The 17,307-nt window shown below is 50.1% G+C and overlaps 1 protein-coding gene across 5 annotated transcripts in view; it reads left to right on the forward strand.

Moving 5' to 3' along the window:
* Window positions 1-17,307, forward strand: part of ASB18 (ankyrin repeat and SOCS box containing 18) — a 60,283-nt gene that overhangs the window by 31,409 nt on the left and 11,567 nt on the right. For all 5 annotated transcript variants that reach the window (XM_036901066.2, XM_057503395.1, XM_036901071.2 and 2 more), the window contains one exon: window positions 7,821-8,325. In XM_036901066.2, the coding sequence (XP_036756961.2) occupies window positions 7,821-8,325 (505 nt within the window). The remainder of the gene's footprint in view (window positions 1-7,820; window positions 8,326-17,307) is intronic.

The following is a 17,307-nucleotide window of genomic DNA, read 5'->3' on the forward strand; positions in this document are numbered from 1 at the left end:
AGTAGCCTGCATGCCAGCCTCGCCCTATTTATTATCAGACTCCTCTCCTTGACCCTGCTTTGAACTGTGAAATAATTAAAATGAGAAAAGAATTAGTGGAGTCTTGATTCTGTTTCTCGCCTGAAGCTTTCCTGGCTTAAACAGAAGCAAGGAGGACTTGGCTCCTTCATGAGCATATTAGTGAAAGAAGGCAAGTATACTTTTTTTTTTTCCCGTTGTATGAATTCAACTGAATAAAAAAGAATTCATAAGCCAGACTTCAACCTGTGAAAGCAGCTGATGATCTTAGGGGAAGAAACTGATGGAAGAAAATCTTTGGGCAATGCTTTTCTAGTTCAGACCCAACAGGCCGCCATCTCGGCAGAGGGAAAGGAAGTTTCACTTTTCCTGAGGCAAGAAAGGCGCTCTCTGCTCAGGATTCGGGTGGGGATGACTGCTCAGAGTCCTCACACCAGCCCCAAAAGTCTGCACCTGCTAACAGGAGGCCCCCCTGCATGAGGCACCAGGTTCATGGACACTGATACGTACTCCAGAAAACATCGCTTTGCCCAGTCCCAGATAAGGAATTGATTCATGATTCAAGTAGATGGGAGAAAACATAATTTAGTTCAACAGTTTGAAGCGCGTAAGGAATATTACAGAGGGTATTGGAGAGGAGCTGCCCCCCTCGGCTATCCGATGTTTGTGGAAGAACTTCATGCACGTCAGACCACTGGTCTCCCTTCCTAGGAGCCTCCCAGCAGGCTGGCAAGGCATGGTGCATCCCAGTCCACAGACGAGGAAGCTGAGGCTTGCAAGAGCCCATCTTTTGCCAGGAAGGTGGCACATGGGGGAAATTCTCGGGGCCAGGTGCAAAAGCCAAGTATCGTAAGAGAGATGGATGCTGAAAGATCCCCTCTCCCTTGTGAATCTTTATTTTTTTTCAAAAACTGCATATATAATCAGGAAGTAGCTCTGCTCATCTCTAACTACCACCTTTCAAATATGCTTTATCACAGGTTTAGCCTGGTTTTTTTTCTGACACTTAGTGGCATCTTAGGCAATTCCTCAGATTTCTGGCCACTTGCCAAATCCCATTTGAATCCCTAAGACCCCCTGTCAGGAATTAAAAGAGGCAATCCAGACCAAATCAGACCCCCATCCTCTGAGCAAAAGCCTTGATCAGACGCTTCAGAAAAGATATATAAATAGCCAATAGGCAAATGAAAAGGTGCGTGACACCATTCGTCATCAGGGAAATACAAATCAAAACCAGAATGAAATACTCACATTTCACACCTGCTAGAATGGCTCAAGTCAAAAAGAATGACAACACAAACGTTCGCAAGGATGTGGAGCAGCTAGAACTCTCACGCATTGTTGCTGGGAGTGTACAATGACATACAGTTGGCCCTTGAACAATGCGGGCATTGGGGGCACTGATCCCCTGCATAGTCAAAAATCTGCACTTTTCATCCCCCCAAAACTTAACAATAGCCTACTGCTGACCAGAAGCCTTACCAATAACATAATCAATCAATACATAGTTTGTACTTTATATGTATGATATACTGTATCTTACAATAAAGTAAGCTAGAGAAAATAAAATTCTTTTCAAATTTTCACAAATCTCAAAAAAAATTTCCAATATACTTACTGAAAAAAAAAATCCACCTATAAGTGGACCCATGCAGTTCAAATCCACATTATTCAAAGGTCAACTGTAAATACTTTGGAAAGTGGGCAGTTTCTATTAAAAGTTAAATATACACTTATGAGCAATTCTACTTCTAGATATTTACCTAAGAGAAATGAAAACATATGTCCATAAGACTGATACAAAAATGTTCATAGCAGCATTATTCATAATAGACAAAGCCTAGAAATACCTTAACATCCATCAATATTAACAGAATTAATTTTTAAATTGTGATATATCCATACAATTAAATATGACTCATAAATTTAAACTAATGCATGCAACAATGTGGATCAATGTCAGAGACATTATGTTGAGCTAAAGAAGTCAGACACACAAAAAGTGGAAAATTCTAGAACAGAGAAAACTAAACCATGGTGAGAGAAATCAGGTGGGGGCTGCCTGTGGAGGTGATGCCTGGAGCAACACAAGGGGACTTCTTGGAGAGATGGAAAATTCTACATGTTGATTGGGATGTTGGTTACACAGGTGTATTCCTTTGTCAAAATTTATACAACTGTACTCTTAAGACCTGCGCATTTTTTGTATGCAATTTTTGCTTTACTTTAAAAATACATACATACATAAAATTTTTCTCTCACCCAGTGCTCCCCACACCTTATCCCACCCCCACCTAAGAAGGGGGTGGACCCTTTTCTTTCACTTTCCTCCTTCTCCCCATCTCACTTGGATGCTTTTGGATCCTTCCCTTCTTCCAGTATATTGGGACCAGGGGAAGAGAGAAAGATTGCCCATTTCTTGTTGAGGAAGGGACACCAATGAATCTTCCAGAAAATCAGGTACTACTTCATGGGCAAGCAGGACAAACAGTGGAGCCAGCTTCTCAAAGTTTGTTCTTTTCTCAGCTTGCCAAAATGCAAAGTTTCATTTGTAATCTGGGGGTAATTTGCCCAAAATATCATCACCACGCACAACCATGCAATAATTCAGAAAAAATTTAAATGGTGGCCATTGCTCCAAGGGAAAACATAGGTTAGACATGGCTGGCCGGTTTCTCTCTCAGTCTCCCCACCACCCTAAAGGATTTGTTCATTCACATCAGCCGTTTCAACTGCAAACCTTCATGCTTGCTAGTCTCACAGCTTAGTATCTCGGGAGTAAGGGAGAGAGGGGAAAATACAACAGAAAGGGGCGGGTGACAGAAGGTCCAGTGAAATACAGTGGAACTCCTCCTCCATCAGCATCGCGGGGTAGGGGCTCCCCCATCCTTCATTCCAAACCAGCTGGGAAGTCTGTCCACAGGAGGGAACCTTCCTGCACTGGCCTCATCAGAAAGCACGGCTGTATTTCCCTCCCAAGGTTCTCCCCTTGTCCCCTGTCCCCGCCCCCCTCCCAAAGGCTGGCACTCACCCAGCGTCCAGACAGCCTTTTCAGGCCACATGCACAGACCCAGCCTTGGGGCCCCCGCCACCCCACCCTGGGGACATGGCTCCAGCCCATCTGCTGTCACGTCAACTCTGCGAAGGAAAAGTAGCTACGACGATGATTCAACAGGACTGGTCCCTAACACCCGTTTTTCTCACGGCACATGCATCATCTGGCATGAAACCCCCCGTCTGTCCGATGGAATAGGGCAGCAGTCGTGTGAGGAGAGCGGTCAGGATTGTCCAAGGGCTCCAGTGACTTCCAGCAATAGAAACCAGGACACAGATAGCTAACATACCCAACAAAATGCTTATGAGCAGTGTCTGTTTCCCCATGGAAAAAACACGTGATCTTTTGAATCTTGAACTTAGCCTTATTTTTAATATTTTTTTTGTCATGCACACTGCTTTTCCAGTACCATCTTTTGGTGGTGGTTGAACTGTGCTATTTTCCATAGTAGCTGGGGTTCACATCCCAGGCAGGATGTGGGTAACTATCATCTCCCAGGTCCCTACCCTTAAGATCACTGCTCAAACTTCAAACACTGAATCCTCGCTTAAAACGAGGGGAATGAAAATGAAGTGTGGCCTGCAGGGTTGCCAGCAGCACTGGGTGAGAAGCAGGCTGCTGTCATGTGCCCCACAGCATGAAGCATATGGGACAGGGGACCTTCCCCGCCTTGCCCTGCCTTCCATGTCTGGTCAGTGGGTCTGTGCAGAAATGCTTGTGTCGTGCTCAGAGGAGTACTTCTCCCAGCCTTGAAAGGCTGTTGTGGTACATGTTTAATACTTACTGAATGGATGAATGAATGAGTGAATGAAAACTTCAGAAATGACTCTTGGAAAATGCCTAGTATGGTGCCTGGCTCACAGAAGGTGCTGAACAAATGATACCAATGGGAAGAGAAAGCAGGTGGGGCATGTGGCAGGACTTTGAAGGCAAACAGAGCAGTCTTTGCTTCACCACTGCCTGGTTCTATGGCTGCAGGCAAGTCACTGGGCTTCTTTTAAGCCTCAATTTCCCCACCTGTAAATTCGACCTACGATGCAGATTTGCAGCAAGAACTGAAGATAACATTTTTTCAAACAAACAAAAAGACCAAGTACTGGGGAATGCAATGACCTTCCAGCTAAGAAGCAGAGGCTGTGTAATACCACTTTCAAGGGCTTTGTGTACACAGAGAGGTGGGGAGGAGGGCAACAGATGAAGGGAAGCCATCAGCAGGTGATGTTTCATGGAATGCAGAGAGGCTGGGCAAGTGGTGCTGACCAGGGGAAGCCCAAGTGAGGCCTGCATGTGGACCTCCTGCCCCTGCGGGGTGAGCTGGGAAACCCCATGCTGGGAGGGCGAGTGAGACTGGTGTGCAAGATGCGGGTGGAGAGTCCCACCCCCACTTTACAGAGAAGTTAAAATGACATTTATTCAACAGCCCTGATGGGCTCATCTCTGTTAACTGGTGCCTTGGCTCAAGATAATTTTTCTGTGTACTGTCAACCTTGGGCCCGTGAACAGCCTGTCACCACGACCATTGTCAAAGATGGGCTGAGGGATCGGCGGGTTAGAGTTTGCCTGAACTGCTTCGTGTCAGAGGCTGTTCAGAAAACCCAGTATTGCCTTGATCCCTGCAGGACAGGTCCGGTCCTTCTGACCCCCTCACATGGGAATTGACGCTTGGTCCCTGACAGTGACTGATCTACACTGGCCCAGGCCTTCCTGACTTGTCTATCAGGACAGCAGGAAACCTGATCACAAAATCCCCACCTTGGAGGAAAGGGCCCCAAAGCTGGGTGGCCCACACGGTCCTGCAAAGTCTTGGGTGTGCTTTCCCCACTGGGCCATATCTTTTTTGACTGGAGATGCTGGCACACACAAGGTCAGATCTAGGGGGTCCCCAAGACTATCATCTCTCTGCTTATCACTGAGTCCCTGCCACCCACTCCAGTCCTCTCCTCTAGACTCACCTTCTCGTGGCACTTCACATACTTTCTGAGATCACTGCCTGTGCCTGGACAGATCAGCAGAAAATCTCAGCGCATCCTGGGAACCTGGAAAGCTAAGCTGACATCCTTAGAATCCACGAGCTGTTGCTGTGGCTGTCAGGGGATGGTTTTGTTATTAATAACCTCTCTCGTTGCTCTGCTTTCAACCTGTAGCCCTGATTCATTATGGAAATTTTGAAAATACAGGCAGGCGAAAAGGAAATAAAAGCACCCATCACCCCATCATCCAGAGGGAAACACACATTAGCCTATATATTTCTAGGCTTTCTTTCGATGCATACACATACCTTTTTTTTTTTTTCATGAGAGTGTTCAGTGCTGTTTGGTAACCTCATCTTTTCACATAACCATTGCAAACAGCGTTCCGTGTCATTAAACAGGCTCCCACACCTTCATTTTATTTTTAATGACTGCCCACTGTGTGCCAGCAGATGCACCCCAGTCAGTATACTGAGTTGGTTTTTCTCATGCCTGTGGTCTGCAACTTCCATTATTACCCACTCTAAGGAAGTGCCAAGGTTTAGCCAATTAGAAGCTTTTCATTAAAAATGAAAAGAACATGTGCGGCCCTCCAGAAGGTGGACCAGTGCCCTCACCCTTCAGAAAGATATCCTTGTTGCAAAGAGCAACCTGGCCATCAGCCAGGTAGGCTGTGGACGTGGAAAAAAGGCCCCAAGGTATTTCCCGGTGGACTTCCTTGAAGAGGCTGGGCTGCTTTAACAAAAAAAAGGTAGAAGAAAATGTTGTGTAATTGTTTGCGAGCACACACAGGCTCGGTGGCAAAATGAGATGGAACCCTTGATTTTAACCTCCCGCTGCCCTGCTCAAAATTCCCCCCCACCCGCCCCCCGAGAGACAAGGAGGAAGCAAATCTGAAGCACTCTGATTGTAAAATTTGCATCCTCTCTTAGTCGGTTATTGTCCCAAAGGACATTTCCCATCAAACTGTACTTGTTTGTAAAGATCTTTCACCCGGGACAGACCACTTTTCAAGATACTGCTGATATGGAAGCTAGAGAAATACTGAGAGAATTTAAAGTACTGTGAGTCCCTGGATGGAAATATAAGCAGATTTAAGGGCCCCCACTTCCAGCCCGGAAACCCTCAATGGATGAGCTCGTTCACAGCCCCAGTTAGATAAATAACAGGAAGAGCGGCAACACGAGGCAAAGCCAAAAGATGCTCATTAACAAAATGCATTTGTTCAACATGCTTTCAGGGAATACCAGCGGTGGGCTAGCCCTGCTGTAGGCACCAAGAAGCAGAAATAAATAAAACCCCATTTCTACACTGAGGCAGGCAAAGCTGCTAACGAACATTTGAAACATGGTGTCATAAATGCTGCGCCCAAGTGCTCGCGTACAGGGTATATGACAACACAGAGGTGTGAGTATCTCTCAGTAGCACTCTGAAGGCATCCGAGAGAAAAAGGAAGCAAAGACAGGAATGCGTCCGCCATCATATGAGGCAGGGCATCCCTGGAAGGAGCAGCACGCTAAAGGTGTGAGGCCAGGAGACTGGTCAGGTGGGATTGGAGCACCAGGAAATGAAACTGGTGAGGCCCGCAGGAGCTGAGGATGCCAAGGAGAGAGAGCGGCTGCCCTGCTGCCCAGGGGAGAAAGTTTGGTCAGGAAGGGCTGAGGGCAAGGGGCCAGGGCTCTCCTCTAGAGAGAGCAGAGATGAGGAGGGTTCCGATAGGCATGAGTAAGCTGGATGGACCGGAGGCCCTTGCCTGAGGTCGGCACACTGGAGAGACGGGCTCCGAAGGTGCAACGGCCACATTGGTGGCAATGCCCAGAGGTGTCCCGGAAGCAAGTGGCTGAAGTGGGCTGGTGTTTTGGCAGTACCCACGAAGGACAAGGGCCAGCAGAAGGGAGGGGAGCCTGGGTGGCTGGCCAGAGGCCTAACGGGGGCCTGCCTGGTCTGCAGCCTTCCATCTGTGCTTTCAAGGAGGTGTTCGGGGCTCTCCCAGCTGGGCAGCGGCTCTGAGGAAGCTGCTCTCCTGGAGAGAGTGCTCCGGGGTGAGGACAGTCAGTACATTGGCATCCAGTTGGGTGGACCTGCAGGCAGCAGACACTCACTCCTGGGGGAGACCACAATGTCCCATGACAGCCTAGGACCCCAGGAGACCATTGAGGAATTTGGGTACAGCCCAAATCCACAGTCTGTGCAAGAAGAGTCTGGTTGAAACAAAGACAGGCCCACGGCAGGCATGGGTGTGTCCCACCACGCTGCCAGCGCTGAGGGCCGCCAGTACCCACCTGTGTCAGTGCCGGGAGGGATGGAGGGATTCCCACGTGGCAGCGGGCAACCCCTGTCTCACACTGTCCCCAAAACCAAGCGGCTTATGGAAAAGGTACACGCGGGCTGAGAGAGCTCAGGAACTCCCCTTAGAACTGCCGCTCCCAGGCCCTCAGCCGCCGCCCGGGACCGAGCACAGGTGCGGCACTGCCATGCGGCCGCATTACCTCCGCAGGCACACGGCCCTCCAAAGCAGTCCCAGTGACAAAGTCCTAAATTTTAACTCTGCGTGTGGATTCGTAGACGTCCCTAGATACTTCCACCATTCGCAAGCAGTGGCCCCCCACGTCAGCTGTTGCCATAATCTCACCGTCCGTGGCCGTGTCCCGCCCCCCCACCCATCTTGAACTCAGGGCTCGGGAGAGCTGAGCCCCCGTCCGTTCCCTCGAGCCTCCCTGCTGCTGCGGGAGCCCACCCGCCCCGCGGGGCGCTGACCGGCCTCGGCCTCCCCGCAGGTGCGCGCAGGCGCTGCTGGAACACGGCGCCCCGGTGCACCGCGCGGGCGGCGCGGGCCGGGACACGCCGCTGCACGTGGCGGCGCAGCGCGGCCTGGACGAGCACGCGCGCCTCTACCTGGGCCGCGGGGCGCGCGTGGACGCGAGGAACGCCCGCGGCGAGACGGCCCTGAGCGCGGCGTGCGGAGCGGCGCGGCGGCCCGACGAGCACGCGCGCTCCCTGCGCCTGTGCGCGCTGCTGCTGCGGGGCGGGGCGGCGGCGGACGCGCGCGACGAGGACGAGCGCAGCCCGCTGCACAAGGCCTGCGGCCACGCGCGGCCCGACCTGGCGCTCCTCCTGCTGCGGCACGGCGCCGACCCGGGAGCGCTCGACTACGGCGGTGCCTCGCCACTGGCCCGCGTGCTGCAGGTGGCCGCCTGCGCGCCCGACCCCGCCCCGCAGCGCACCGCGCAGGCGCTCCTCAACCACGGCGCCCCCGCCATGTGGCCCGACGCCTTCCACAAGGTAAGCGGGGGCCTCGGGACAGCCCACCGGAGCCATGCAGTGCAGGGACCCAGCCTGTTGTTGGGTGGCATGCAATGCACCTCAAACTTTAAGGGACCCAGAACGCCCTTGTTCAAATGAAGAATTCTGATTCCCTGGGTTGGGGCTGGGCGAGTCTGCGCTGCCAACCACTTTCCAGGTGAGTAGAGGCTGCTGTTCTTGGGGCCACGCTTTGAGGGGCAAGGGCCCAGAGCCCGCTGGCCAGAGTCACCAGAAAATTAAGAGGGTGGGGTGTCACCAAGCATATGCAAGTGCGTCCTTTCGAAGCGGTCACTTAGGAATGCCAGGCTTATTCCAATGATGCCGTGACGGCCCAAAATATTTTGGCAGCTTATCTTTTGGTGTAATTAGTGAACAATGACAGCGTCTTGTCACATCTGGCATGTGATAGGAAACAAATTACTCAATGTGATCATTCACGTTATTAGTGAGATTAATGATAGCACTTCACACATTTGCAAATTTCTCTCATTCAATCCTCACCACACTCCTGTGAATTATGCCCAGGCACAGGACACTCTCCTACCTGAGCCTCAACCAGGTAAAGGGCAGCGTCCAGGGTCAAGGCTATGTTGGGACCTCAACCCCACTTTGCAGACTTGACTTTGAGCAGCTTGTCCCTTTTTCAACATGTCACATATACCCTGAAATAATAAAGATGAAGAATAAAAGATTTTTCATCAGAGAAAATGCTCGAGAGATAGAAAATGTTTCCAAAAGAAAAGTTACCAAAATATTGGTTGGAATAAGAGGCTGTCCTCTCCAAAAGACTTCTCTGAGGGGAAGTCGTTCCATTAGATGTAAAGTTGGGTGTGTTTAATTTTTAAATTATCGCTTTTACCCCAATTCACCAGTCATATGCAAGAGATATAGTTTGGCCTGAGAAGTTTTGAACAAATAGCTGAAAAGCTGTTATACAAAAAGGACCGATTTCTAGATGACCTGAAATAGCCAGATGCACACGTTTCTCTCAAACGCCAGCTTTGCACTTGCAGTGCATACACTGCAAAGGCTGTATCTCTGAAATCATAGGTGAGACTTAGAAAATCTACCCAGACAACTCGCTGCATGCTTCCTTACTGGATGAACATGTTGACAAGTTCCTCTTACTCCAACTTTCACAGTCTTTGAGTAATTCTCTCATGGCTCTCTACTAATGAAGTGATTTCAATATGATGGACCCTTGAAAGAGAAGAAATGTTAGCACTTTTATATTCTACAACACTTACCTTTCATATTCATAATTTACATTTTAATATTTCCCAATACTAGTAGTCTTAATTCATCAACTGACACAATGGAAACGAGACCCACCTTCTGCCCTCCAAGTCACACGGCGCCTACATTAAGCTGAGATACACACTTCAGCTACATAGAGAGTTAGCAAGAAACAAACAAAAGAAAGAAGACTTTACATAATGGGCCACAAGTGAAAAATACTGGGGCAAATTCTTTTAAAGAAAAGAAAAGTCAGTACAGTTCAGTAGTGACTAGTAATAAGCTTTTGTGAGCCTTGAAAGAATTCAATTTGCGTGGTCTTGGTCCAGTTTTCCAAGGCCTAGGTGCAGCCCCGCAGGTACCGTCCCTGAGGACAGGACCTCTAGCACCTGCACTCTGTCTCCAGGCAGGGAAGAAGTATCCTACCCTGACCCCGAGATGCAGGCCAAGGCACAGTGCTTCCCCTCCAGGACTCCAGAGGCACTATCCCAGGGTCCTGCATACTGTGTCAGCCACACAGGAATAGAGCATGGTTCTGCAGGGGACCCACTTGACCACGGAGTCGGATTTGGGGGCAGTTAGTTACAGCTGGGGCCAAGAGGCCATAAGAAGTACTTGGCTGCTGGAAGTGACAGTGAACCTCCCAGCAATTCCACACCACTGTGGGAGGAATTGGAGTTTACTTAAGAAATCTTAAAACTTTGAGGCTTTCACAAAATAAATATTGCAACGCTTGCCTCCCCTGCACATAGCGCTGTGTCAACACCTACAGAGTTTCAGTCAGTGTTTGGTGAATCAATAAAGGGGATCCCAGCAACTACAGGGCGCACGACCACAGCCTGTGGTCAAATCTTTGGAAATGGGGATTCGACCTCTTTGCACTGAGGTCCCCCATACCTCACCTCTAAGGGGCACCCCAGGAAAGAGTGTTGGTGAGGTCCGCTGCCAATAGAACCTGGAGCTCCTGGCCAGCAGCAAGGTTGTGGCTGGCAACACATTTACCAACCACACTGAGATTCACCCAAGCGTACGAACAGGTACCTGTGCTGTCCCAGTCTTGCCGCAGGACTACCAGGGCCCATGCCGGAAATCCGGCAGTGGCATCTCCCTCCACGCAGACCCCCTCGCTCCACCAGGGAAGGGGTCTCATCACCACGCGGGACATCAAAGGGACAGACGCCACTCGGCTCAGCAGCCCTGTGGAGCGCGCAGCAAACACACTGAATCGAGCCACAAAGATGCTCTGCAGGCAGAACTCAGCGCCATGGCGAGGCGTGCACAGAGGCACGGGGAGTGTCACAGAGCCCGCCGTCCGCGGGCAGCAGCAGTGCTTTAAATAGATGTAAAGAGACGCCCACGGAGCTCGGAATCACCGAGGCAAAGGTTTCACAGTGAGCTCATGACATAAATCACAGCTCCCCGCGCGCAAACAAAGGCACCGTCAGGGCTGCGGGCGGACTCAAGCCTCCCTCGGAGCCGCGCACACTGCTCTGCCGCGAAGATCAAAGCGGTGTCAGGGCTTGGGAAGCCAGCGTGTTGACAGTGCCAGGGCTTTGTGCCCAGATGACCGCTAGTTAACCCCAGAGTCGGTATTCGGCCCAAGGACAGGTGCAGGCGCTGTGGCAGGGGCAGCCAAGTTGAATTCTGGAAGTTGTCAGACAGGCGGGGCCTGCCTGGAGGAGAGCAGGAGAAAGGGGCAGAGAAACACACACACGTGTGGGTTCCAGACTTGTTTTGCAACTGCCGGTAGTTGACTTTGTGGGGTTGGGTGCTTGGTGTGGAATAAAGGGCTTCATTCTCCCATCTTTCTGCCCCTCAGCTGGGCAGTTGTAAATAATTAGTCAGCCCACCAGCTGACTGGTGGAAAGTGCAGGGACAACACCAGCAATGACCCATCTCCCCCAAACCACACAGGCTGTACACCCCACAGCCATCTCTTAAGCACTTCTTTATTCATTCAACAAACATTTCTAGGGAACTGCTGTGCTCAGAGCTGAAGTTAGTGTGGCACCTGAGCCTGTGTATTTCCTGCCCTCCGGGAGCTGCCAGTCTCCAGGGTGAGACAGCCTTGACTTGAGACACCTACACACACGAGTGTGAAGGTGCAGCGGCGAGAGAGAGGAGCCGTACAACCAAGACCCCCCACACCCTGAAAGTGCCAAATGGGGGCCTGGCCTGGAGGTGGGTCAGAGGCTCCCCAAACGTGTGTGAAGTGAGTCCAGATCCGAAGGCTGAAGACTTATCTAAGTGAAAGGAGGAGGAAGGACCACTCCAGGCAGGAAGGAACAGCTGAGGCAAACATCCTGGGGCAGATGAAGCACTGCCCCATGTGTGCCAGAAAGATGACCTAGTTTCCGGAGAGGAAACAGCCAGAGGGAGCAAGAGGCTGGCCTTGTCAGGAGGCTGAGCCTTTGTCTTTAGAACAGTGGAACTCTGTGACACCATTTTAAGGAGCAGAAATGACAGAATCAAATGAGTGTTTGAGGATGATCTCTCTGCTCAAGTGTAGAGAGTGTGCAGGGGGAGGGGCCACGTGGGAAACCACAGGCGGGTGTAGCAGTCGGGGGGAGGATGCACATGGCTTGAACAGGGGAATGGAGGTTGACTGCAAGAATGCCAGGTTCTGGAAACATCTGCAAACCTCTGGTCTAGCCTCCCTTCTCGGTATTGACCGTGCTGAAATACGGACCTAACAGTGTCATGTTCTCTTCTTACCCAACTACAGATGTACGTAAAGTGACTCACACTCCTCCAATTCCACAGGATTTTTAGTGGGAGAATCCTGGATAGCAATAGTCAAAAGCCAGACTCCATTTCCATCCTCACAGAGCTACGTGCGTGCCCTGCCCTGGCGGGAGGAGAGAGGCGGCTGTCACCCACCCCGCACCTCTGCTTTTCTTCCTCTTGTTTTATTCCTCCATCTACATATAAAGCAATGTGCCTGTGTGGTTTTTCCCCTTAATTTTCTTTCTGCCGCCTCATTAGCCGGAGAGAGTGCGTGTGGGCCCTAATGACATCAGCATGTCAGAGTAATGTGGCAGCCGCTTCTCCGCAGACAGCAAGGAGGCAGCGGAGATTTTTAAACTGTGTTGGCGTAAAAATAATGAAGGCAGCCAGCTGCCTGGCAAACATGAGGGGGCACAGCGCTGAGGGGTTGGGGAGGGCCGGGGAGCCCCAGAGCGGTGGAACAGAGGAGGGACAGGAAATGAATTCCCAGAGACAGGCAATAAGGCTTTGTCACAGTCTGTGACCCGGGGGGTGCGGGGTGCTGGGGGGGCTTTTGCTGAGGGGAGACAGCTCTTCCTGCAGGGACAGCCACCTTGCATGCAGGCACTGGCAACCGTTTAGCACTGTGCAAAGCCAAGTGAAAGGGCCAATGGGAGGATGGCTGCAAGGTTGAGGTGAGCCTGAGGAAGGTCCGGTGAAGCAGGCGTTGCCTAGGATGCCATAGAAACAGGACCAGACTAGACCTGGAGGGGTCCAGCGTGCACCGCGTCTTAACGGCACGGTTTTCTCCCAACACAGAGAGGAACGATTGAAATCAGAGACTGCCGTGGTACAGTAAATGGCATGTTAGTGGCAGCTTGTGTGAGCCAGAAATACCAGTGTGTCAGGGGCACACTGTGGGTGGGGGGGAGATGGGGTCTGGCCAAGATCTCGGGCAAAGACATATGCCTGTCTGGCCCTCCTCATGCAGCTCTGTCTCCTGCGTTCACTCCCTGTCTCTCTCCTTCTCTAAAGCCCATATAAGCCTGACTTTGTGACAGCAATGGATTGGGGGGAAAATTGATTTGGGGTAGTGGGGAGACAAGGATGAATAGTCTTAAAATATCAATATGATTACCCATTTTAAAGGGGCAGCTGCTCCTGTCTTTGTGAAGACATAGACAAGAGGGGGGAAGGTAGAAAGGGAGGGAAAGGAAGCCACCAAGATGGCCTCACGTCTGAGTCAGGAAGAATTCATGTGCCTCCACTGCTCTGCCAGACGTTTTCAGGCAATCAGGCAGGCAGACGTGACAAAAAATTGTTCTACCAGGCAGTAGGGATGCTTGTGGAGAAGCAGTGCAGGAAAATGCAGAGGCGGAAACCGAGAAACTGTATTGCACAGCAACCTGCTAACTCTGCTAGGACGAGGGTAGGAGGAAGAGGCCTCCTGGTGGAGCAGGTCAGCAGGCGGCTGTAGAAGCTGCACCAGCAGGACGGGCACCACCCCAGCAGCCTCCCTCCCCTTTGCCCCTGCAGTGTCTCATAAACAGGCAGAACGGGAGCTGGACTGCCCCTGCGTGTTGACAGACCTCATGTCTACATCTCACCTTAATCAAAGATCAACAGAGAAAAGAATTAATGCATTCATGAGAGGGAAAGGGGCAGAAAAAGAAATGTGGGTCAGCATCCAGAGAACAGAGAGGAAGTCCACACCTCTCTTCAAGGGGTTGAGAAGAAAATCCGAGAAATTGGGTGCCGTGTGTGCCGTCCTTCATGAAGGGTAGGAGGGCATGGCCTTTAAGTCCATACCACAGAACTGGGTAAGATGAGAAGTCAATAGGACGGCACGGAAGGGCAGCTGGGGGAGGTGAGGTTATACCACAAAGGCAAGAGCACGGTGGTAGATGAGATTACAGATTGAGGAAGTAAAAGCAGAACTGATTTGTGAAAAAAAAAATCAGATCAACGATGAGAGTGAGGGTGCTGTATGTTTGCCCAGGTGCTGTCAGATCCGTCCCTAGTGTCCCTAGTTCTGTGTCTGGAACAGATGGAAGCAGTATAGCTGCAGTCTGCAGGCTGAACTCAGAGTCCAGTGCCACCTGGCTTCTGGCTGGATTCACCAAGGGAGACACCATGGGAAGTGGAATGTGGAGAGAAGCAGCAGCCAGGGTATTTCCCCTCCTCTTTCTCTGTCTTGGGTAGCTTCCCCAGCAGTACCTGCATCTCATGGCCCCAACAGCTCCTCCTCATAGTGACAGCCACCACCTGGCAGCTCCAGACTTGGTTCCAGTTTCCCTTGTATTTCATATAACAAGAAGTGCTGAGCAAGAGCAGGCTTCAGGATTGGTTAGTTCTAGGTGTCTTGAGGATGTCACCAAAGAACCAGATGCTTTACAAACTCATTAAGTAGCTTTGTCCTCAGAATGGCTCCTCTTTTGGTCACAAGATGCTTTTCAGAACAACCGGGCCAACCAGCTTCCTTGTTCATGTCCAATTGCTTTTCTCCAGAAGCCCGGAGGAAATCTCTCCTTGTGTTTCATTGACCCTAGTTGGCTTAAACCTGCCCTTCCCCGAACCAATAAATGGCAAGGATGCAATTACCACAACTGGATTTAACTAGTCATTTGGAATATTGGAAAGTCAATCACAATGCTCACCAAAAAGGTGGACTAATGCGAAAAGCTCTTCTTAAGTGCAAAAGATAAAAACAAAACCAAGAAATTAAGAGAGAAATAATGGTCATGAAGGATAGAGTATAGAGAGCCAACCCGTAGATAAGTGATCTTATTGAAGAAGAGCCTAGAACTAATGGATTAGGAATAATAATAAAAGACATATTAGAAGAAAACCTAGCTGCACAAAAGTCTTTTAAAAGTTAAATGTGTGTTCTCTGCAAATCAAAGAGGGGAAACATTACTATGTACATTTTAGCAAATATTTTCTTAAAAAGCATGGGAAAATCTTGCAAAATATCCAAGCAGAAGACCAGTTACTCATAAAGGAATAAAAATCAGGCTAGACTCAAGATTTCTCTGCAGCAATATTATCATAAGAGAATGAAATGCCATCTACAGATTTTTAAAGGAAAATATGGGTCATTAGATTTTTAGACTTGGCCAATATAGCTTTCATTCTGATGGTAAAAGAAAAACACTTTTATATACTAAGGGCTCATAAGATATGCCTCTTCCTAGTGCATTTTTTTAAAAGAAAAAATACTTCCATGTATTTGATTATTTATTCAACAAGTATTTTTTGAGCACCAGCCATGTGCCAGCCACATACTAGGTAGTTATGATACATGAGTGAATTCATCAGACATAAAAAGTATTTCTGCCTTCATGAAGCTTACATGCTAATGGGGAAGACAGACATTAAACTATGAGCATAATAAATGGGTCAATAAATTGATAGGGGTTATAGAGAAAAGAAGTAAGATGGAAGGCAGCTGCAATTTTATAGGGTACTTAAGGTGGGTGGCTTTCAAGTAAAGACTTTAGACAGTGGAGAGCATCAGCTACGCAGATGTCTGGGGAAGGAGAATTCCAGCAGGTGAGCAGCCAGTCTGTGGCCCTAAGGCCAGAGTGGGCCTGACCTGTGTGTGAGCACCAAAGGGACCAGTGTGGCTGGAGGTGGAGAGGGCTAGTGGGACAGTAGGAGATGAGAGCAGAGATGGGAGGAGGGGCACCCATGGTGTGGGGTCTTGTAGGATGTTGTAATGACTTTGGCCACTGGAGGGGTTTGAGCAGAGAAGTGACATGACAAGACTAACATTTCATAAAGATTCTTCTGGCCTCCATGCTGAGAAAATACTTTAGTAGAAGAAGAGGACGGGAGAGACAAGTTAGGGTGCTATAATCCACGGGAAGGGTGCTGGTGGCATGGACAAGGAAGGTGGTCTGATTCTGGATATATTTTGATGGTAAAGCAAACAGATTTTCTTGACAGATTAGATGTGGGATGTGAGAGAAAGAGAGGAGTCAAAGATGAGTCCAAGGTTTCAGCTTGAGAGTCTGGAAAGACGGGTTTGCCATCAACTGAGAAAGGGAAGGTTAGGGGTGACATAAGTTTGAGTTCAGGGGAGACACGGAGTTCTGTTTTGACATGCAAAGTGGAAATAGCAAGCAAGCACCTGGATATCTGGATATTCAAGCCTGGAGTTTGAGACAGAGATTTGACTCACCTGGAGATATGCTTTGGAGAATCAGTGGCACATGGATGGTATTTAAAGCCAGAAACCTGGATGAGTTCACTGGGGAGTGAGAGCAAATAGAAGAGGAGCAAGACTGAGTGCAGGTGCATCCGAACATCAAGGAGATGGAGAGATGAGAAAGCAACCAGGAAAAGGCAGGAGCATCTGAGGAAGGGAGGGGAAGGACACGTGCGTGGCTTCCTGGAAGCCAAGGGAAGATCAAGGTGCAAGACGAGATTGTGTCAGACGTGGTGGGCACAGCACAGGTGAGGCAGAGCGTCGACCACCAGATTCAGGCAGCTCTCAGGTGCTCCTGGCAGGGCAGCCTGGGGGCAGTGGGGAGCTGAGGGCCAGGTGGGATGGAAGCACTCCGTCAGACAGAGAGGCTATGGGAGAGCCTCCCCAGAATGAGAAGCTCAATCCGCAGATGTTCTCAACTCCACCCCCAGAACGGCTCTCCAAACCTTTCCCCTCTTTCCATCCAGTCTGCCACCAGCTAAGTTTCAGCCACCACCATCTCTCCCCTAGACTGTGAAAACATCCTCTAACTGGACTCTCTGCCTCCCCTCTGGCCCCTCAAAACTCTTCTCAACACTGTAGCCATGGTGATGTTCTAAAATTAAAATCTGATCCTGTCACTCCTCCACTCATACCCCCAAGGGCGTCCCTGTGCCCTCAAGATCAAGGCCAGCCTCGCGGTGGCAGACGACACTCTCCATGATCTACCCTGCTTCCCCCACCCCCCACATCAAACTCCTGCCCCAGCCAACATTTTCCATTCCTTCTCTCCTCCCAAGTTTGCTTTTTCTCCGCCTAGAACACTCTTG

The sequence above is a fragment of the Manis pentadactyla genome, chromosome 6, assembly GCF_030020395.1.
Source record: "Manis pentadactyla isolate mManPen7 chromosome 6, mManPen7.hap1, whole genome shotgun sequence".
NCBI lineage: Eukaryota > Metazoa > Chordata > Mammalia > Pholidota > Manidae > Manis > Manis pentadactyla.